This window comes from Salmo salar, chromosome ssa23, assembly GCF_905237065.1.
Source record: "Salmo salar chromosome ssa23, Ssal_v3.1, whole genome shotgun sequence".
NCBI classification, from domain to species: Eukaryota; Metazoa; Chordata; class Actinopteri; order Salmoniformes; family Salmonidae; genus Salmo; species Salmo salar.
Genome location: NC_059464.1, coordinates 23,502,711 through 23,526,839, shown reverse-complemented (window position 1 = coordinate 23,526,839; position 24,129 = coordinate 23,502,711). Strand labels below are relative to the sequence as shown.

General features: G+C 42.6%; 1 protein-coding gene and 1 long non-coding RNA gene across 3 annotated transcripts in view; one reads left to right on the top strand and one right to left on the bottom strand.

Annotated features, from left to right (window-relative positions):
* Positions 1–3,439: 3,439 nt before the first annotated feature.
* On the bottom strand, positions 3,440–5,553 carry LOC106584280 (transcription factor AP-1). Of its 2 annotated transcripts, none has more exons than XM_014169347.2 (2): positions 5,186–5,553; positions 3,440–5,078 (listed from the first exon to the last, which is right to left on the bottom strand). In XM_014169347.2, the coding sequence occupies exon 2, from the start codon at positions 5,028–5,030 to the stop codon at positions 4,149–4,151; it is 882 nt and encodes a 293-aa protein (XP_014024822.1). In that variant the 5' UTR covers positions 5,031–5,078; positions 5,186–5,553; the 3' UTR covers positions 3,440–4,148. The 2 variants fall into 2 exon arrangements, with proteins under 2 accessions (XP_014024822.1, XP_014024821.1); XM_014169346.2 differs by having other exon boundaries at positions 3,440–5,127; positions 5,255–5,553.
* A 195-nt stretch (positions 5,554–5,748) lies between these two features.
* Positions 5,749–24,129, top strand: part of LOC106584279 (uncharacterized) — a 56,418-nt gene continuing 38,037 nt past the window's right edge. The window contains exons 1-2 of the long non-coding RNA XR_001323721.2: positions 5,749–6,028; positions 9,474–9,517. This is a non-coding gene — a long non-coding RNA (uncharacterized lncRNA). The remainder of the gene's footprint in view (positions 6,029–9,473; positions 9,518–24,129) is intronic.

The following is a 24,129-nucleotide window of genomic DNA, read 5'->3' as shown; positions in this document are numbered from 1 at the left end:
TTTCCTTTTTTTTTTTTACAGCCAATCTTATTAGAATGATTCACCTTCCTGGCTTTATGGTTACCACTTCCATAGCGCCAGTGCAATGCAACTTCTGGAGTTGTGGGAATGCGATCTGATCTCTAAAATGGTTATGATTAGGTCCATAAAACATCGGCCTATTTGGGAGCACTATAATGGTGAGCGAACACTCTCCCTTTCTATTTATAATGGATCTTTATCCAGCTACTGCGAAAAAAAGTTTGGATGTGCATCAAACACTCCATAGTCTGCGTTGTTTTAATGTTATATGCCCACGAGGAGAAATTATGGTATATGTAAGTGAAACAAGTTGTTGTTTTGTTTAGAATTTGATTCTAATTTTTTGTTCTCTTTTTAGGCCTTATCGTTAATAAATCTTGCTTATTAACAATGTTTGTTCTAAGTAATGTATGGCTTCAATAGCATTCACACTGATATAGGGGCTAGGCCTACTGTAAATTGCATTATGGCTGAGCATGGACATGCCAATGTGGACTGCAAATGGGTTCAAGTTATTTCGTTTCTGTATGCTATTTAACAAACTATAAAGGACTAACATTGGAATTGGAGTTGATACCAAGGCAATACATAAAATACACAAATTTAAGCAACCACATATTTCGCCATGGAGCACCGTGCGCTGAGGTTAACCATTGTGTTAGGTTTGTTAAAAATAAAGCCCATCGTTTTAAACATGCTTTGAGTCTATACAGTGGCTATACAGACTATATTTTATTCCGCTGAACATTGCATTCTATCATGGCACCATGTGTTACAATGATTAGAGCTACTGTTTTGGCAACATCTTAACTTGTTTTCCTTTGTTTTCCTTTGAACAAACAAACAACCTTGGAGGACAACGGGCAGTGAACGCTAATTCAAGTACAGCGCACGCTTCTGAGCCCAATCCTTTGGTCTGTCACTTGTCAAAGATTAGCTCCACTTCCGGTAAAACCGCCTACTCTCAGGTGAGATGACGTAGGTCTCCCGACCTTTCTCTGTCCTTATATGGTCAGATAAGTTCCGGTATGATGTCATGTTTTGCAAAGTTAAGGCATTCAGATCAAAGCAGATTTGCACACTGATAAAAATCTGTTTGAGACTCTGACCCACTTGAATATTGTGTCAATTATTATGTCTGTTTATCTAATGTTCTTCCATAAGACTGTTCTCAGTGGTTCTTTCTCAATTTGATCTTATAAGTAGACTACATAATAAACTCTGAACAGTGACTGTATTTTTTACATGGGTTTTAAGATCTGAGTTGGACCTACTTTGCAATATATTTGTAGTATATTGTGCCAATATTGTGTCTTCTATATCGTTCTAATTACAGGGAACATATCTTTATGTAGCGAACCACTATATATTTCTTGGGCATCAGATTATGTTCCTCTATGAGTACTTTTGTAATATAAACATCATTTTCTTTGTTCTGTATTGTCCTCCTGAACATGGTATTTTTGACCACCAGTAATAAACTAGAGCCTGGCCCCTGGAGAGCTTGAGGTTTCAACTCTGTTCCTCTCATGGATAATGTCGCCCTCTAGAGAATATTTCAGAGTCCTACAGGGAATCACAGACATTCTGCTGTAGGTGCACGTTTTCTTTATAGTTTCTGTATTAGCAGATGCTCATTGGCCGTCCTTGACCATATAAATCCTCATTTTGACTAGCTGAATAGTTAATCAAATGTTATGATTATGCTCTTAGTTATTACGATGTGATGACTCTGCCCAGTGCCCACACCGCAATATAACAAGTCTGGATACAACATTGTATCCAGACTTGTTATATTGCGGTGTGGGCATTAGTTACCATGTTAGTTACCATGTTTAGTTACCATGTTTCTTCCTGTTGTTGTTTATTGCTCTCATGTTGTTGTTTACACTGATCATGTTTGTGGTGCTGTGTGAGCAACCTAATTGTCATGTTGACGGGGGCAACAGGAAGTTAAGTAGACACAATACACAGTTCAGCTGTGCTATGAACTTACTGAACACTTTGGCTGAAATTCATTAAAAAGTACTTTATAAATAATTTAAGTTATCATGATTGAGTAATTCAATAATAATTTACTTTATAGTTTCCTGAGCCATAGCAGTGTGTCAAGCATGCCCTTGAGGCCTGTGAATGTAGGCCACTTTACAACATACAGAGTATCTGTGTTAGATGGTGAGACTCAAGTGGACACGAGGCGTAAGGTGGAGCATCTAATGTTGCATTCTATACACTACTGGCCTACATCCCTGCTGTAGAGGTTGACCCTATAACCACAGGTCTAGGTTCAGAATACTCAAGCGCAAATCCTTACCTTATAAGACTTCCTTCAGCAATTTTTTGTTTGCTTTACTGTTGAAAAGCAATATTCCAAGTATACAGTTTAGTACACACACTTAAGAGTAAAAAATATATATGGTTTGAGCAAAATCATGTTTTTTTTAGACACAACTGCAAACTTCAAGTTGGGCATTCAATGAGTTCTTCTCACGTCACCCCGCTCCTCCGCTCTCTCCACTGGCTTCCAGTTGAAGCTCGCATCCGCTACAAGACCATGGTGATTGCCTACGGAGCTGTGAAGGGAACGGCACCTCCATACCTTCAGGCTCTGATCAGGCCCTACACCCAAACAAGGTCACTGCTTTCATCCACCACTGGCCTGCTGGCCCCCCTACCTCTGAGGAAGCACAGTTCCCGCTCAGCCCAGTCAAAACTGTTCGCTGCTCTGGCACCCCAATGGTGGAACAAGCTCCCTCACGACGCCAGGACAGCGGAGTCAATCACCACCTTCCGGAGACACCTGAAACCCCACCTCTTTAAGGAATACCTAGGATAGGATAAAGTAATCCTTCTAACCCCCCCCCCTTAAAATATTTAGATGCACTATTGTAAAGTGGTTGTTCCACTGGATATCATAAGGTGAATGCACCATTTTGTAAGTCGCTCTGGATAAGAGCGTCTGCTAAATGACTTAAATGTAAATGTAAATGAGTTGGTCTGATGGGAATCTGTGATGTCATCGGCCTCCCCCCTTGCTTGAGGAATAATAGAGGAGCAATAGGGAACAAAAGAAGAAAGCCCTCCCCCTACTTGTGCAATGTCATGTCTTACCTTCTTGACCACCTACTGAGATGTGCCTTTTGTTAAGTATAATTAGGCGTTGAATGAGGTGAAAAGGAGACTGGAGTGCCATTTTAACCATTAGGGGATGACTACACATCTGACCCCGCAACAGCAGTTTCTAAATAGTGCGCTGTGGTGAGCTAGAAGGGCCATTGACTCAATCACTAATGAAACTCAATCAATAACCTCAGGATCAATAAGGCACTCCCTTCAGGTACAGAGAACTGGCTGCTCTCTAGATGTTGGAAAGTGTTTTAGTACACACACACCCACAGAGAACACAAGAGGCATTGTATTCAGTTCACAGATGGTTTATTACATTTCTTAAATATCTATTTGTTTCTGAAGTGCTCATAAAACGAACAAACTGATACTGTATTTTTTTATTACAAATAGTAAATGTAAGTACTCCAGGTTGATCTTATATACAGATAATAACAATGAACCCCATTAAAAAAACGTTTGAAAAAAACAACTCTTGAAATGTTTGTTCTAACGCAATATAACTAAGAATAAAAAGTACATTGTAAGTCAGAAGTTGGGCAGCTTTTTGTAATCTGTTTAGAGTACACACCCTCTCCTTTGGCGCCAGGCAGTTTTAAATTCTCTACTGCACTTTGTCTTTCTTCTAATACAGAATTACACCGAAGGTCAATGTGTAAAAGCACAGCTTAGTCAAAGCCAACAAATTTCAAGTCAATAAAAAACACGAACCAAAACATCCATTTGTCCAATTTGTTGCGGTTTCTTTCTCTCTAGTTCACCTGCGATTTTTATCGCGCGCTCTGCTCTGTCCCGAGCCCCAACTCCTCCGTGCAACAGTGTCCTGCGAGGCACCTAGTAAGAGGCAACCAGCCCCGGTCCCCTCCCGCCAGTCTCGTGCTGTTACTGTCCCGTTCACCCTGTCACAATGCCACGAAGACACAGCCAGACAGTTAATTATAAACGATTTGTCCTTTTTCGTTCAAAATCTTTCTCTCTATTCTTCTCCAAGTGTCCTTTCCTCAGAAGGTCTGGAGCTGCTGCGTCAGCATGAGTTGACAGCCGCTGTTGACATGGTTCATCACCTTCTGTTTGAGCTGGGCGACCTGTTCCCTCAGCATGTTGGCTGTGGAAGCCAGGTCGGAGTTCTGAGTCTTCAGGTTCTTCACCTTGTCCTCCAGCCGGGAGATGCGCTCCAGCTTCCGCTTCCTGCACTTGGAGGCGGCGACGCGGTTCCTCATGCGCTTCCTCTCGGCTTTGATCCTCTCCTGATTCTCCATATCGATGGGAGAGAGAGGGGGGGTCTCCCCAGGCATCTCAGGCACCGTCTGGGGCTCCTCTTTTAGGGCAGTGAGCCTGGGGTGGGGGTGAGACTGCTGCCCATAGACGGGGAGCTGTGGCGGCGCAGAGGGAAAGCTCATAGCTGGGGCTGAAGTGGTGTAACCCAGGGCTGAGTTGGTGGTGATAGCCGGGGTGAACGTGTTCAGGTCTTCGTAGACAGGCGACTCAGAGCGCATGGTTATGTTGTTGTTATAAACACTGCTCACTGTCAAGGCGGAAACAGGTGGGGGTATTGTCGGGTTGTTGATGCTTGTCTGCCCAGCGGATGTGACTGGGCCCCCGGGTGCATTGGGCAAGACGTGTTGATGATGGAGCTCCGCCAGTGCTCTAACAAATCCCTCCGCAAAGCCCTCCTGCTCATCGGTTACGTTCCTCGGGCAGAGGAACTGCGTCGGGGTAGGTGTGGTGGTGATCAGGCCGTTGCTAGACTGGATGATGAGCCGCTCCAACTCTGGGGAGGCCAGTTTGAGGAGCTGCACGTCAGGAGAGGTGAGGATGTCGCTGGCTTTAGCCCGGAGGTGAGGTTTGAGTGTGCTGGTTGGGTCGGCCAGGTTCAGTGTCATGCTGTGTTTCAGTGCTTTGGGGTTGTATCCGTAGTCCGGTTTCTCATGCTGGGAGAAAGAGTTGAGCGAGTCATCATAGAAGGTAGTTTCCATCTTTCTAGACATAGAATATAAACCAAAAACTATGTTAGAAAGTTCTCTCGTAGGCTACTCACACTGACAGAGAAGTATGTTTCAGACCCCTCTCCTTCTTTCAGTTGTAAAACTCGGAGAAAGTTTCTTACTAGGTCGGGAAATCCTTACAACCTCCGAAGCCGAAACAATAGTCTCTGGGATAGAAGCGTGCCGCTACACCAACGTAACAACGTATACTCCTGCTTGTAACCTACCGCGCAAACAAATACAATATTCAGCAGCAGCGAGATTTTCAGAACGATGTATACATTCTTCAAAGTCCTTCTTTCGCTTCTGTTCACGGTTGTAAACAGTCTCAGAATGAGACGCTCTAGGTGCTGTAACTTGCTACAGCGCCCCTGCTCACAGTACACATCTCTGGCTCTCTGTGTGTATACTGACTCTTCCAGCGTGGAGGCAAAGCTTATCTGCAGCCACGGCCTCTAAAAATAGACATGATGTCACCTCTGCAGTCTCCCATTGGCTGCTGGCGATTTGCGGGGCGTTCTCTAATGTTTCAGATTAGGCGTGTTGCCTAGACGACCACCCAGAAGATTCTCAGTCTCGCGGTGGCTGATGGGATGAGGTAATAGAGTGAGGAGATGAAGCGCAGTGCATTGTGGGATGACGTATTGTTTTTGAATATCTGGTTACCCGCTTAGCACTCCGGTTCAAGACGGTAGTGGCGGGATAGACGACTGTGTATTCTCAATTCTTAGATGCATGTTATCCAATTGAAATGTATAGCTCTATGCTGCATTATGTAGCATATTATTCCACAGAAAATAAACTGCCCATAGGATATGTTTTGAATTGAGATTCAAATGAATTTCTGCTAGACAGACTTCCTCTGCTTCCAGAAACTTTGCATGATCAGCCCAGAGGTAATTGGCTACTGTTTAATGATCCATACAAATAATGTGTTTGAATAATTGTCTAGATGAATTTCATTGTTTGTTTGATTGAATGAATAGCCCCGCGCCGGCACCAGAACTCATCAGTTGGACGGGCATTTGATTTCTATCGGCGGGACGTTTTAATTCACGGGACCTCCTGTGTGCAATCATTTTGTTAATGGGTGTTATAATAAAGACCAGCATTGTATCAAGTCAGGTTCACCTGTCCCCTCAACAATATTGACAAAACTACTAAATGATGGTTATTCAAAACAATGTGCATGTGCAAGAGTTGGCGGGAGACAGCTGAGCACATTCTGGAGAGCTGAGTGCAAGCATTCTGGAGAGAGACGGCCATATCTTCGCCACACACCCCTCCCCTTCTCGTCTCAACATAAAGTATACTCAAGACACATTATCTTCACTCATTTTAGACTCTTTTCACTGACAGCCACATCTCAATAATCAGCTAGGCCCATTGCCACGCGCGCTGCCCAAATTACTTGCTTCCCAAATACGCATGGGCCTATGCACTTGTGATTTGAAACAATCCACAGCTATTTTTTTTAAAGAAGCTAATGATCATCTGTGGCAAAGTCAAGCTCTCTGTTAAAGTATTTTGAATGAATTTATTTATACAGGAGTGATTATATAATTTTGACAAAACATACATTTACTTTAGGGGATGCCAGCATCTGAGCAGTGCACTGTTCACGCCAACTTTATTTTGTAATTCGCAAGTGGCTGAAACCAGAGATCTCTATATAATGACGAGATGCTCGTGTCTCCGCCCTAACAATGCGAGTCATTGTCCTAAAGGCGGGAATGCTGGCGACAAACTTAGGTCTGCATATTATGACCATGGAAACTCAGTGGCCTTATTCAGGACAGATTCTCACAGAGTCAGCCTTCTCGCTTCGCCTCTTCCTCTCTGCTGAAATGTATGAGTGAAACAGCGCCCCTCTGTCTTGCTATATGTAGCCCATGTATCTGATTCTGTCTGACCAGAAAAAGTATGACATGCCCTACTCCTTTTGAGACAGAGGGGCTCTGTTTCGCTCGCTCAGATGATTTAGCTGAGATTGATGCGTCTTTCTATCAGCACACGTCTCGGTCAAATAAATGATAAATATTTCAACATTACTGTCACAATATTGATACTGTACCTAGACATAGGCGTCACAGACATGATGATTCATTTAATATATTCCATTACAATGGGGGGATGATTTCCCTAAACCTAATTATAGCTTAAAATACACATTCCAGCTCAACCTCACCTTAGACAACCCTAACCCCTACCTTTACATAAACTGAACCCTTCCTAGACCTGACCTTAACCCTAACTCTCGCTTCATCTCAACATCTTGGCTCAACCCTAACCCTAGCCATTACACCAACCCTAACTTCTTGTCCACATCCTGGCTCAATCCTGTTGTGGACATGAAGCTAGGATTAGAGTTATGACTACAGTTAGGGTTTCAAGGAATTTTCTGCCATTGTAATCCTTGGGTGTTTTTTTTCAGCCCACCTTAACCTGAACGGTGTAAAATAAATAAATAAATATATACCGTACCAGTCAGAAGTTTGGACACCTACTCATTCAAGGGATTTTCTTTATTTGTACTATGTTCTACATTGAAGAATAATAGTGAAGACATCAAAATTGAAATAACATATGGAATCATGTAGTAACCAAAAAAGTGTTAAACAAATCAAAATATATTTTCGATTTTCGATTCTTCAAAGTAGCCACCCTTTGCCTAGATGACAGTTTTGCACACTCTTGGCATTCTCTCAACCAGCTTAACCTGGAATGCTTTTCCAACAGTCTTGAAGGTGTTCCCACATATGCTGAGCACTTGTTGGCTGCTTTTCCTTCACTCTGCGGTCCAACTCATCCCAAACAATCTCAATTGGGTTGAGGTCGGGTGATTGTGGAGGCCAGGTCATCTGATGTAGCACTCCATCACTCTCATTCTTGGTAAAATATCCCTTACACAGCCTGGAGGTGTGTTGGGTCATTGTCCTGTTGAAGAACAAATGATAGTCCCACTAAGTGCAAACCAGATGGGATGGCGTATCGCTGCAGAATGCTGTGGTAGCCATGCTGGTTAAGTGTGCCTTGAATTCCAAATAAATCACTGACAGTGTCACCAGCAAAGCATCCCCACAACATCACACCTCCTCTTCCATGCTTCACGGTGGGAACCACACATGAGGAGATCATTGGTTCACCTACTCTTACTCTACATCTCACAAAGACACAGCTGTTGGAACCAAAAATCTCAAATTTGGACTCATCAGACCAAAGGACATATTTCCACCGGTCTAATGTCCATTGCTCTTGTTTCTTGGACCAGGCAAGTCTCTTCTTGTTATTGGTGTCCTTTAGTAGTGGTTTATTTGCAGCAATTCGACCATGAAGGCCTGATCTTCTGTATACCACCCCTACCTTGTCACAACACAACTGATTGGCTCAAACGCATTAAGAAGGAAAGAAATTCCACAAATTCACATTTAACAAGGAAAACCTGTTAATTGAAATGCATTCCAGGTGACTACCTCGTGAAGCAGGTTGAGAGAATGCCAAGAGTGTGCAAGCTTTTATCAGTGAAAAGAGTGGCTACTTTGAAGAATCTCAAATATAAAATGTATTTTGATATGTTTGACACTTTTATTGTTACTACATGATTCCATATGTGTTATATAATAGTTTTGATGACTTCACTATTATTCTACAATGTAGAAAATAGTAAAAATAAAGAAAACCCCTTGAATGAGTAGGTGTGTCCAAACATTTGACTGGTATTGTATATAAAGTTTACACAGAAAGCATTCTTCCATCCCGTAAATGTATTTTAAATATATATATATATATATATATATATATATATATATATATGGAAAAATGCTTTCTGTGTAAACTTTAATGACTAAAAACAGATATAAAGTATGTAGAAAAGAAAATAGACCTATATATTTTTTTTATAATCTTTGAGAACTACAATAAATTAACCCCCCCAAAAAAGCTAGACATTCAGGGAGATTTGAAAATTCCCAAAACAATGAATTTTGCAGTATTGATTTTGTTATAATTTTTGAACGTAAGAACACAGCGTTATCCATGGTAAAATGTATATTATTGCAGGAAATTAGCTTTAAAACTGCAACATTGCTCTCAGCTCCATAGAGAAAATTGTAGAATTGCAGGAAATTGCCTTAAAAAAGGAAACATTTATCTACACCGACATCTTGTTATTCACCACATCACAAATGAGATGTTTTATCTGTATCTGTATGTGTAGGTGTGTCTGTCCTAGGAGCGTGAGAGGAATAGTGAATTCACTGTTGGGTGTTTATGTATTGGCCCAGGGCAGGCCTTTTTTAATCAGGATAGTATACTCAGCAATAATCAGCACTCTTATTCCAGAAGTCCTGGCATCCATGAAAAGATGGAAACCTGCAGATGACATGGTATGTATAACATTTACATTTACGTCATTTAGCAGACGCTAATATCCAGAGCGACTTACAGTAGAGTGCATACATTTTATTACATTTTTAAATACTATTTAACAAACATAACATACTGTACAACACAACATACAAAAACACCCATATTGCTTTCTATAGGAGAGGCCTGAAGTGGAGATTCAGTTTTTCATTTGTCTTAGGTGTCATAATTCAGTCGAGATACTAAAGATACCCATCAGGTTTGGCAGGATTTGAATGTCAGTTGTCATGCCTCTGTTCCTTTTGATGTACGATGTCATGCCCAGGGCCAAACAGAATCTTCAGTGGTAGAATTCCCCTGCAATTAAATGTCATCCACAAAGAGACAACAGAAATACATTGTTTTGTTGATTCATTGTACAGACACTTGGCCAATAAGGAGAATAGAAGCACACAGCACACATTCATTCACCTGTGGAAAAATCACCTCCCGTTTGAGGTATAACATAAAATAACTTTTAACAAGGACACACTCCTGATCACACACCGGTACACAGTGGGTGGTGTGTGTGCATGGGCGGTGTGTTTGGTTTGTCATGTAGCCTGTTGTAGGGTGCGGTGGTGGCCTCTTGACGGTGGTCCTCTTGGTGGTCCCCATCCCCCACGTTATATGCTGAGATGGTCAAAACAGGATACCTGGGCAGGGTAGTCTACACAAACACAGACATAGACACCTATTTACCTAGACTCCCAGTAAAACACTATGATTATATTTGCCTGTGGTTTTCAAACAATTTTAGCTAAACAGTATGGCCCACCTAAAGCTTTAGGAGTTTTCTCGGGACCCACCAAGTGAACAAGACCAGTTTCTTTAGCCAGAATAAAGTAGCCAGCCCAAAGGAGTTAGTCATAGATGACCATGGTAGAACAGCTCTAACACCACACGTGTGGTCTGGGTGGTCTTCTCTTCAATGGTGCCACATGCAGAGGACAGTATTATAGACAGTATTAAAGTTACTGTATGTCTGGGGCACTGGGACATTTGTCTCTGTCTATATTTAGTATGAACTGATAAATCATGAACAACTTTTGATTTAATTTTCATTTTTCTTTTTACCCATTCACAACCAACAGCACCACCCTTTCAGACCAAATGTTTAAAGTGTATTTTATGATAACTGTAACTCATCCTATGAATATAATACACTCAAATATAGCAATAAAACTAGTCTATCCATAATAATAAAATCCTTTAGTATGCCCAGTGTCAATGCATTAGACGTGACCCAGAATTTCGATCTCATCGCTGTAAATCCCCAACGAGCTCAAGATCCTCCGAAACATGACCCGCCAAACCACGCTTCTTAACACTTGCCCGCTTATTCCGAAAGTCAGGTGCACCACTCTGTCGGAGGAAACGCCGTTCAACTGATGACCGAAGTCAGTCTGAAGGCACAAGGAGTAGCTAGAGCGCGATGAGCCAAGTAAAGCCCCCCCCCCAGCCAATTGTGTGCCGCCCTATTGGACTCCCGATCACAGCCGGTTGTGACACAGCCTGGGATAAAACCTGGGTCTGTAGTGACGCCTCTAGCACTGCGATGCAGTGCCTTCGACCGCTGCGCCACTCGGGAGGCCCAATAATAACTACAGTTGTGGCCAAAAGTTTTGAGAATGACACAAATATTAATTTCCACAAAGTTTGCTGCTTCAGTGTATTTAGATATTTTTGTCAGATGCTACTATGGAATACTGAAGTATAATTACAAGCATTTCATAAGTGTCAAAGGCTTTTATTGACAATTACATGAAGTTGATGCAAAGAGTCAATATTTGCAGTGTTGACCCTTTGCAGTGTTTACCCTGGCATGTTGTCAATTAACTTCTGGGCCACATCCTGACTGATGGCAGCCCATTCTTGCATAATCAATGCTTGGAGTTTGTCAGGATTTGTGGGTTTTTGTTTGTCCACCCGCCTCTTGAGGATTGACCACAAGTGCTCAATGGGATTAAGGTCTGGGGAGTTTCCTGGCCATGGACACAAAATATCGATGTTTTGTTCCCCGAGCCATTTAGTTATCACTTTTGCCTTATGGCAAGGTGCTCCATCATGCTGGAAAAGGCATTGTTCGTCACCAAACTGTTCCTGGATGGTTGGGAGAAGTTGCTCTCGGAGGATGTGTTGGTACCATTCTTTATTCATGTCTGTGTTCTTAAGCAAAATTGTGAGTGAGCCCACTCCCTTGTCTGAGAAGCAACGCCACACATGAATGGTCTAAGGATGCTTTACTGTTGGCATGACACAGGACTGATGGTAGCGCTCACCTTGTCTTCTCCGGACAAGCTTTTTTCCGGATGCCCCAAACAATCGGAAAGGGGATTCATCAGAGAAAATGACTTTACCCCAGTCCTCAGCAGTCCAATCCCTGTACTTTTTGCAGAATATCAGTCTGTCCCTGATGTTTTTCCTGGAGAGAAGTGGCTACTTTGCTGCCCTTCTTGACACCAGGCCATCTTCCAAAAGTCTTCGCCTCACTGTACGTGCAGATGCACTCACACCTGCCAGCTGCCATTCCTGAGCAAGCTCTGTACTGGTGGTGCCCCGATCCCGCAGCTAAATCAACTTTAGGAGACGGTCCTGGCGCTTGCTGGACTTTCTTGGGCGCCCTGAAGCCTTCTTCACAACAATTGAACCACTCTCCTTGAAGTTCTTGATTTAGGTGCAATCTTACTGGCTGCAATATCCTTGCCAGTGAAGCCCTTTTTTGTGCAAAGCAATGATGACAGCACGTGTTTCCTTGCAGGTAACCATAGTTGACAGAGGAAGAACAATGATTCCAAGCACCACCCTCCTTTTGAAGCTTCCAGTCTGTTATTCAAACTCAATCAGTATGACAGAGTGATCTCCGGCCTTGTCCTCGTCAACACTCACACCTGTGTTAACGAGAGAATCACTGACATGATGTCAGCTGGTCCTTTTGTGGCAGGGCTGAAATGCAGTGGAAATGTTTTTTGGGGGATTCAGTTCATTTGCAAGGCAAAGAAGGACTTTGCAATTAATTGCAATTCATCTAATCACTCTTCATAACATTCTGGAGTATATGCAAATTGCCATCATACAAACTGAGGCAGCAGACTTTGTGAAAATGTATATGTTTCATTCTCAAAACTTTGGCCACGACTGTATATTCTATCCAGTAACGTTACTACTATCTCTCTTAAAGTCCCACTTTCTATTAGCTCTGTGTCAGTGTGTGTGTAATTAGTGGAGTTTAGTCCGTTGTCCCCTAACCTCTGGACAGAAATCACTGCTGCTTTAATAGTGAGGGTCAACCACCTCGCTGACGTGGCACACACACACACACACACACACACACACACACACACACACACACACACACACACACACACACACACACACACACACACACACACACACACACACACACACACACCTCTCTCGATGCCTGGGTCACTATCTGCCCCACCATCTTTACAACCTTCCATCTCCAGTGCGCCACACCTAAATTAGTTCCCTGGCGCAACATTTAAATCAGTCCCCTAGCGCTAGACCTGGAGAGAATGACCCGGGACGTAAAACACTAACAGACTGACTCTTTACGACTCCTAATGTTGTCTTTATGTACTGAGTGTGTCTGATATACTGTCTGCTTAAATCACATCCCCTGCAGGGATCGATAAAGTATCATCTTTTGACTGTTTTTGTCTTTCTTTATGGAGAGAAAGAAGAGGAGAGGAGCTATTGTTGATGGAGTTTGTTTGATTCATGTCCCAACACCTTCCTTCCAAGTCATGTGGTCCTGGCGAGGGTTTAGGGTTAGTGAGATCTCAACTAGTTTAAGGCTCCATAAAAGCTCAGATGTGGTGATTTGTGTTGTCATTTTATTTCTCTGTGGCATCAGTTGTGGTTGGTTGTGATAATGGTCCGTCTGATCACTGTGATGGAACTGTTTGATGTCAGCAGTAGTTGACTGGAAGTCAGTGCACTGCTTTCAAAATTACTAGTGTCATGCGCAAAGTAGATGTCCTAACCGACTTGACAAAATTATAGTTTGTTAACAAGAAATTTGTGGAGTGGTTGAAAAACAAGTTTTAATGACTTCAACCTAAGTGTATGTAAACTTCTGACTACAACTGTATATACACACAGACACACACCTGGTTAGGATGTTGTATAGCGTTACAGCAAGAATGGGAATGGGTTTAAAGCTCTCGGGTAATGACCTAACATTATTTAGGAGAATTTAATAAGTGGATTCCGTATCTAATATGCCTGTAAATAATGAGATAAGGGACTGTCGTGTGTGTCTGTTACTGTGTGTCTGTGCATGTCTGTGTTTGAATATTCCATTTAATATGCCAGTAAATAATGGTTAAACCCAGACTGCTAGGGCAGATAGAACTAAACTAATTAAGTGCATATTTTTAAGTGCATATTTCTTTTCACCCGGTCGCAGTGTTTTTGTTGATGACGAGGATGATGATAAACCATGGAGAAAATCTTTGAGATGCGTGAAAAGTGGGACTGGGCTGGTCTCTCTCTTTCATTTACTCATTCTTTCTCTGTCTCTGTCTTTCTCTTTCATTTAACCCTTGCTCCAGGAAAAGTCTAGAGACAAACCCAGTGTTGCTTAGATGCTTGTGTTTGAAATGCTTCAATGCTTCACTGAAGTTCTCTGAAAAATGTATCTTGTTTCCTTCTTTCATCTATTCATGAGTGGTCTTCTGAATTAAAACACATGAATTAATGATAAGGTGGGCCTTAAGGAGGTCCTATTGGCAAAGTACAGACTACCTTCCCATTTTATTTAATGTGTAACAAAACATCCTTATTCATCCATCTGCTATGTCCTTAAAACAAATCCATTCCATTCATAGTTGCTCTGCTTGTGAATTAAATTCCATGAAATAATTATAACATTGTCCGATTTGGCACTCTACACATCCTCATTCATAAATAACAAGGCATTCTCAGTCAGTCCCTCGTCCTCATAACAGAGACTGGGGACAAGGTGAACAACAGAGACTGGGGGACAAAGTGAGTGCACTCTTAGAAAAAAGGGTTCCAAAAAGATTATTCAACTGTCCCCATAGGAGAACCCTTTTTATGTTCCAGGTAGAACCCCTTTTGGTTCCAGGTAGAATCCATGTAGAACCCTCTGTGTAAAGGGTTCTACATGGAACTCAAAAGGAATCTAACTGGAACCAAAAAGGGTTCTTCAAAGGGTTCTCCTATGGGGACAGTCGAATAACCCTTTTAGGTTCTAGATAGCACCTTTACAGTGTGGGATTTATATAGTTTTACGAACACCCACAGTTGAGCTGGCATTAGCCAAACCCAGTAGAGCACCTCTGGCCCAATTAACTCCCTGGCCACAGACGCAGGGCTTTCATTTTTTTGCCTCAGCATACTACCAGAAGAGCTAAATGCCTTCTGTGTTCACTTCAAGGCAAACAACAATGAACCATGAATGAGAGCACCAGCTGTTCCAGATGACTGTGTGATCTCGCTCTCCATAGCTGATGTGAGTAAGAGCTTTAAACAGGATAACATTCGCATGGGCGGGGGGCCAGATGGTTAACCAGGACGTGTACTCAGAGCGTGCACTGACCAGCTGACAAGTGTCTTCACTGACATTTTCAACCTATCCCTGACCCGGTCTGTAATACCAATTTGTTTCAAGCAGACCACCATAGTCCCCATGCCCAAGAACGCCAAGGTAGCCTAAATGACTATCGCCCTGTAGCACTCACATCTATAGCCATGAAATGCTTTGAAAGGCTGATCATGGCTCATATCAACACCATCATCCCAGACACCCTGGACCCACACTAATTCGCACACCACTCCAAAAGATTCACAGATGACACAACCTCTATTGCACTTTACACTGCCCTCACTGACCAGGAAAAAATAAATACCTATGTAAGAATAAGGGGTGAAACGGTTCACAAAACTCACGGTTCGATACGGTACAGTGGTGTCACGGTTCGGTACGGTTTCGATACATCAACAAAATAAATGCCTGAAAAATATGTAATTTGTATTTAGATTTTCCATTTATTATAATAGTAAACATGGGTAGCTTGAATTCCCAGGAGCATATGGAAACAAAGGGACAACAAAAAACAGCAGTGCCTACCTTATAACATGAAATAAAATAGTCATTTAAAACAGAACTTCAACAAGAGTGCATAGTCCAGCAGCATATATCAAAATTAAGTACATAGCAGTGCCTTAAACAAAATAGGACCACTTGAGACTGGTTACTCGAATTTTTTTTTATTTTTTTTTACAAATGATCAGATTTTCAAGTTTTTCTTCAAGAAGATTAGTCTATCCACATTATTTGAAGTGAGCACAGATCGTCTTGCTGTGACAATGCCAGCCGCTGTGGAGAAAACCCTCTCGCTAGGGACAGAGGTCCCAGAAACAGCCAGGTAGCGCCTTGCTAACATGGCAACATGAGGGTATATTAACTCTTTGGTCTTCCACCATGTAAGTGGATCAGCATCCAGGGGAATACAGTTCACTTCCCTGTATGAGGTCACCTCCTCCTCTATGACCTTTGACTTGGTTCCCTCCTCCTGGGTCGTGAACAACTCCCCAAAAACCTCAGCCATGGCAGACTTATTTTCTGGAGGAGAACCCCTGTCGTCTGCCGTCTCTGGAGAGGAGTTGGCTCCTGTGGTATCTGTGGCTTGACCCTGCAGAATTAAATTAGATGAAAATTACTATCTCTGAAGTGGCTGTAAAAATATGATTTGTTGTTAGAAATATATATCAAACACTACAATTATTACTTTATAATTAATTATTAAATAACTAATTAATGAAATAATAAATGTCACATTAACAAAATAAATACAATACCTGTTGTATATTGGTCACAATCTCTGCTGTGAGTTCATTGTAGACTCTCAGACGAGCAGCAGCATCCAGGTGCAGAACGGACTTGAACCGGGGATCCAAAGCGGTGCTCTTGTGTAAGAAGTTTTCATTTTTTCCCTACTTTCTCATTACGCAGACATAAGCACAGTTGACACCATCGAGGTGCGGATGTTTACTTTCTACACAAGTAGTTTTTTTCCAGTTTTGTCCGATGAACAGATTGTACTGGTAAAATAATTACAGCTCAGCATTCAACACCAAAGACCCCTCTAAGCTCATCACTAAGCTCAGGACCCTGGGACTGAACACCTCCCTCTGCAACTGGATCCAACACATCCGCCATGCTGACCATCAACACAGGGGCCCATCAGGGTTGTGTGCTTAGTCCCCTCCTGTACTCCCTTTGCCCCCACGACTGCGTGGCCGTGCACGACTGAAACACAACGATAGTAAGAGTGATCACCAATGATGATGAGGAAGCCCAAAAGTGCATACTTTTTGCCAAATGAAAATCAATCAATCAATCAATGAAATTTCTAAAGTACTTTTTACATCAGCTAATGTCACAAAGTGCTATACAGCAACCCATCCTAAAACCCCCAGCAAGCAATGCAGATGTAGAAGCACGGTGGCAAAGAAAAACTCCCTAGAAAGGCGGGAACCTAGGAAGAAACCTAGAGAGAAACCAGGCTCTGAGGAGTGGCCAGTCCTCTTCTGACTGTGCCAGAACAGCGACGCACAATACAATAGAAAGACTTCAGGCCTATATTTTGAAATGTAAGGCGGGTATGAAATGATTATCTCACTTTGAATATGCAAACACTACTGTATAGGCATTCAGGCTTGAAAACATGAAATCATTATGTAGTGGCGATTCCCTATGAACTGCCACTGGGACATGAGAGAGCTGTCTGTAACACGTCCACAGCTTTCCAAGCGTTACTCTTTTGGGGTGAAGTTCCCATTTACTGCGCATATAAAATGTAAATAGCTCCAAAACACATATTCCTATACAATAGGTGCAGAGAGATGCATTCTATAAGCTATATCTGTGATACGGTAAGAACTGGATGTGCTCTCCTCTCACCTGTGCTAACCCTTCCTGGTCACCTGTGCTACCTACAGTTGAAGTCGGAAGTTTACGTACAGCTTAACCAAATACATCTAAACTCAGTTTTTCACAAATCCTGACATTTAATCCAAGTAAAAATTCCTTGATTTAGGTCAGTTGGGATCACCACTTTATTTTAAGAATGTGAAATGTCAGAATAACTGTAGAGAGAATTATTTTAAAATTTTTTAATTTCTTTCATCACATTCCCAGTGGGTCAGAAGTTTACATACACTCAATTTGTATTTGGTAGGATTGTCTTTAAATTGTTTAACTTGGGTCAAACATTTCTGGTAGCCTTCCACAAGCTTCCCACAATAAGTTGGGTGAATTTTGGCCCATTCCTCCTGACAGAGCTGGTGTAACTGAGTCAGGTTTGTAGGCCTCCTTGCTCGCACACGCTTTTTCAATTCTGCCCACAGATTTTCTATAGGATTGAGGTCAGGTCTTTGTGATGCCCACTCCAATACCTTGACTTTGTTGTCCTTAAGCCATTTTGCCACAACTTTGGAAGTATGCTTGGGGTCATTGTCCATTTGGAAGACCCATTTGCAACCAAGTTTTAACTTCCTGACGGTCTTGAGATGTTGCTTCAATATATCCACATAATTTTCCTTCCTCATGACGCCATCTATTTTGTGAAGTGCACTGTCCCTCCTGCAGCAAAGCACCCCCACAACATGATGCTGCCACCCCCGTTCTTCATGGTTAGGATGGTGTTCTTCGGCTTGCAAGCATTCCCCTTTTTCCTCCAAACATAATAATGGTCATTATGGCCAAACAGTTCTATATTTGTTTCATCAGACCAGAGGACATTTCTCCAAAAAGTACGATCTTTGTCCCCATGTGCAGTTGCAAACCGTAGTCTGTTTTTTTTATGGCGGTTTTGGAGCAGTGGCTTCTTCCTTGCTGAGTGGCCTTTCAAGTTATGTCGACATAAGACTCGTTTTACTGTGGATATAGATACTTTTGTACCTGTTTCCTCCAGCATCTTCACAAGGTCCTTTGCTGTTGTTCTGGGATTGATTTGCACTTTTCGCACCAAAGTACGTTCATCTCTAGGAGACAGAAAGCGTCTCCTTCCTGAGCGGTATGACGGCTGCGTGGTCCCATGGTGTTTATACTTGCATACTATTGTTTGTACAGATGAACGTGGCACCTTCAGGCATTTGGAAATTGCTCCCAAGGATGAACCAGACTTGTGGAGGTCTACAATTTTTCTGAGCTCTTGGCTGATTTCTTTTGTTTTCCCATGATGTCAAGTAAAGAGGCACAGAGTTTGAAGGTAGGCCTTGAAATACATCCACAGGTACACCTCCAATTGACTCAAATGATGTCAATTAGCCTATCAGAAGCTTCTAAAGCTATGACATAATTTTCTCTAATTTTCGAAGCTGTTTAAAGGCACAGTGAACTTAGTGTATGTAAACTTCTGACCCACTGGAATAGTGATACAGTGAATTATAAGTGAAATAATCTGTCTGTAAACAATTTTGGGAAAAATGACTTGTGTCATGCACAAAGTAGATGTCCTAACCGACTTGCCAAAACTATAGTTTATTAACAAGAAATTAGTGGAATGGTTGAAAAACGAGTTTTAATGATTCCAACCTAAGTGTATGTAAACTTCCGACTTCAACTCTATATTCACACAGTGACCCATGACCCTAAAATATAGTGCCCTCAAGTCTACAAAATTATATGTATAAATAACCCTTGACAGACAACATATACACAACTCATAAACAGGCCAAAATGGCTCCTACACATTATACATAATAACTATATATACAAGAGTATGTGGACACCCCTTCAAATTAGTGGATTCTGCTATTTCAGTCACACCCGTTGCTGACAGGTGTAAAAAATCAAGCACATAGCAATGCAATCTCCATAGACAAACATTGGCTGTAGAATGGCCTTACTGAAGTGCTCAGTGACTTTCAACGTGGCACCGTCATAGGGTGCCACCTTTCCAACAAGTCAGTTCGTACAATTTCTGCCACTCTTATTATGAAGTGGAAACATCTAGGAGCAACAACGGCTCAGCTGCGAAGTGGTAGGCAATAGAAACTCATAGAACAGGACCGCCAAGCGTAGCGTGTAAAAATAATCTGTCCTCGGTTGCAACACTCACTACCACGTTCCAAACTGCCTCTGGAAGCAACGTCAGCACAAGAACTGTTCGTCGGGAGCTTCATGAAATGGGTTTCCATGGCCGAGCTGCTGCACGCAAGCCTAAGATCACCATTCACCATGCCAAGCGTCGGCTGCAGTGGTGTAATGCTTGCAGCCATTGGAACCTATTCTCTGGAGTGAGGAATCACGCTTCACCATCTGGCAGTCCGATGGACGAATCTGGGTTTGCCAGATGCCAGGAGAACGCTACCTTCCCCAATGCATAGTGCCAACTGTAAAGTTTGGTGGAAGAGGAATAATGGTCTGGGATGGTTTTCATGGTTCGGGCTAGGCCCCTTAGTTCCAGTGATGGGAAAGCTTAACGCTACAGCATACAATGACATTCTAGACGATTCTGTGCTTCCAACTTTGTGGCAAGAGTTTGGGGAAGGCCCGTTCCTGTTTCAGCATGACAATGCCCCGTGCACAAAGTGAGGTCCATATAGAAATGGTTTGTCGAGATCGATGTGGAAGATCTTGACTGGCCTGCACAGAGCCCTGACTTCAACCCCATCAAACACCTTTTGGATGAATTGGAATGATGACTGAGAGCCAGGCCTATTTGCTCAACATCAGTTCCCGACCTTACTAATGCTCTTGTGGCTGAATGGAAGCAAGTCCTTGCAGCAATGTTCCAACATCTAGTGGAATGCTTTCCCAGATGTGTGGAGGCTGTTATAACAGCAAGGGGGGGACCAACTCCATTTTAATGCCCATGATTTTGGAATGAGATGTTAGATAAGCATGACTTTTAAGCCAGCCTGAATGGGTGGGCCAGTGTTCTATCTGGCAGGGCCTCTGCCCAGCCCTGCTGTGGCTTCACCTCTGATCAGTGCCCCTGCAGGCAGGATTTCCTCTGTGATGGAAAGAGGTCTAGTTTGGTTCAACTCTATTGTGTTCCCCACACTCACACAAGTGAGTAAAGTTGTTATCTTCCGGTGCTCATTTGCTGCTTGGAGCACAGAACACACATGTAATGAGGAACAGAGAGGAATATACAGTGCATTCAGAAAATATTCAGACCTCTTGACTTTTTTCACATTTTGTTACATTACAGCCTTATTCTAAAATGTATTACATATTTTTTTCTCATCAATCTATTTTTTGGGTGCAAATGTATTAAAAATAGAAAACAGAAATACCTTGTTTACATAAGTATTCAGACTTTTTCCTATTGTTCTCAAAATTGTTCTCAAGTACATCCTGTTTCCATTGATCATCCTTGAGATGTTTCTATAACTTGATTGGAGTCCACATGTGGTAAATTCAATTGATTGGATATGGTTTGTAAAGGCACACACCTGTCTATATAGGGTCAGACAGTTGACAGTTTTTTCTTCATCATTATGGGGTATTGTGTGTAGATTGATGAGGAAAAACCCCAATTTAATTAATTTTAGAATAAGGCTGTAACGTAAGAAAATGTGAAAAATACTTTCCGAATGAACTGGACATGAACCTATGACTTATATTCACACACTTTTTCACTCGCACATCATACACACTATAACACATCTGGAGAAGGATGTGATTGTGAGATGAATAAGAACTTTCTTGCTCACATGCGGTGTGTGTGTGAAAGTATTAAAGTGGCTCACGTTTGATCTCTCTGTGTTAGTGGAGCTGCAAACACTTTATATTGGAGTCACTGAGGTTGTTTACCTGAAAACAGAACTACTACTTTTTTATTTTAACATACATAATTTTTTTCACCCCTTTTTAGTTATATCCAATTGGTAGTTACAGTCTTGTCTCATCGCTGCAACTCCCGTATGGACTCGGGAGAGGCGAAGGTCGAGAGCCATGCGTCCTCCGAAACACGACTCCGACAAGCCGCACTGCTTCTTGACACACTGCTTGCTTAACCCGGAAGCCAGCCATACCAATGTGTCGGAGGAAACACCGTACAGCTGGCAACCGAAGCCAGCGTGTATGCGCCCGGCCGCCACAAGGAGTCGCTAGATTGCGATGGGACAAGGACATCCCAGCCAGCCAAACCCTCCCCTAACCCGGAACACGTTCTCCCAATTGTGCGCTGCTTCATGGGTCTCCCGGTTGCGGCCGGCTGCGACACAGCCCGAGATCGATCCTGGATCTGTAGTGACGCCTCTAGCACTGCGATGCAGTGCCTTACACCGCTGCGCCACTCGGGAGGCCCCAGAACTACTACTTTACCCTCACTTTTATCTCACCTTTGACACCAGCTCTGCTCTTAGTGAGAGAGAGAGAGAGAGAGAGAGAGAGAGGGAGAGAGAGAGATTGTGCCTTTCTGACACACTGAACTATTTTCTTTAGCTGAGTGTCAAAATTATACATACACACACACACACACACACACACACACACACACACACACACACACACACACACACACACACACACACCGAGAGAGAGTCTTGTACAACTAACCTTGTGGGGACACAAAATTCAGTCCCATTCAAAATCCCATTTTCCCTAAACCTAACCTTAACCCCAAAACCAAATCTTAACCCTGAACCTAACCCTAAACCTAACCCTAAACTAACCCTAGCTCCTAACACTAACCCTAGCTCCTACCCCTATACCTAATTCTAACACTAATTCTAACCTTGACCCTAAATCCCCTAGAAATAGCATATGACCTTGTGGGTACTAACAAAATGTCCCCTGTTGGTAAAATATTTGTTTGATTACTATTATTTATGGGTCTTTTGCTCCCCACAAATATAGTTAAACACATCCACACACACACACACACACACACACACACACACACACACACACACACACACACACACACACACACACACACACACACACACACACACGCACACAGACTTATCCATTGCAGTCCGACACACAATCTACAGATGCGCTTTTTACTCTACAACAGCTGAAACAACAACTGCTTCACACAGGGAAAGCCTTTGTGTGAGTTTGTGTGTGTGTGGAAGTGCACATGTGTGGAAGTGCCTGCTGGGCCAACAAGCTCTCACAGTCTCACGTCAGAATTCGAACATCCATGTTTCTCATCAGGTAGCTCTTGGCCATGATGCTCCTGTACTAAACACGTCTTGGCGATGGAAGCGGGGAGAACAGGCCATGGCTCGGGTGGCTAGGGTCCCTGGTTATCTTCTTGGCTTTCCTTCACACCTCATGTTGTTTGTTTCCTGGAGGGCAGTCAATGTCCACCTAGAGCTGTTATGGTGACCGTATTACCGCCACACCAGCAGTCACGAGTAATGACCGCAGTCAAATTCAACGTGACTGTTTAGTCACAGTAACTAGGCTTCTCCAAGCTCTGATGCGACCGATGGTCATTAGTAGCCTACCGAACTTGCTAACTGCCTGGTACTTACCACTCTATTGTCCCTGTAATCAGTCTGACATCAATGCAAATGTAATCGAAAATCTAATCAAACACTTATTGGCTATGCAATTGCGTGAGAGAACAGAGTTTTGATGGCCTCTATTAGAAAGAGGAGGATCCCAACATCTTTCTATAGGCTAGGCCTACTATATTTATTTATCAACTTTCCTAATATTAAGCACATTGCTTCGCTTTACAACAGGAGTATAGCCCACCTGGCAGGCATGAAAATTAACCAGCTCTCACTCACACATGGGAAAAGCGTCCTCTATTTGCTAATTAAGTGCATAGATGACATGTCTTTTTTTCCCTTTCTCTGTTCCGAGACAGGTGCGTGATAATGGCCCATTCTAAATCAAAACTAATTTCACACATATATTATTTAGTATATGTAAAGACTAAATTAAATCAAGAATAGCCTGATAGGCTAATATTATCACCTATCACTTGTGAATGATATATTATCACATGTGAATGATCCGCAGCTTGTGTGTAGTAAGGCAAGAAACAGCACATGCCTCTTTTTGTAGACTTTTTCAAATCATAGTCCCGCACCTCATCACGTGTGCCAAAGTCTAGGTGATGTGGGTAAGGCGGAGTCAGGCGCAGGACACAGAGATGAATACTAATTGTAACTTTACTCAAAATCAATCTTCCAACAAGGAGAACGAAAATCCAGAATCACATAAACGAGACAACTGACAACAATAAACACGCACAAAACCATGATGGCTCCAGAGGGTTAAATAGGGAAATAATTCAAACGTAATGGGAACCAGGTGTGAACAATTCAGACAAAACAAATGGAAAAAGAAATGTAGATCGGTGGAGGCTAGAAAGTCGGTGACGTCGACCGCCGAACGCCGCCCAAACAAGGAGAGGCACCAACTTCGGCGGAAGTCGTGACAACGTGACAGGCATTGGCTAATTAATTGAGAGAGCCTTGTTAGTGAGATGTGGATTGGAACACGTAGCCGGGAGAAGGAAATTATAATTATTATATTCAGACCATGTGGAAAAAGCAAAAGGGTCTGAATACTTTCCGAATGCACTGTACCACCCTCTGTAGTGCCTTGTGGTCAGCG

Excerpts from the sequence above, each read along its gene's own strand:
- LOC106584280 (XM_014169346.2), bottom strand. The coding sequence starts at position 5,123 with ATGGAAACTACCTTCTATGATGACTCGCTCAACTCTTTCTCCCAGCAT.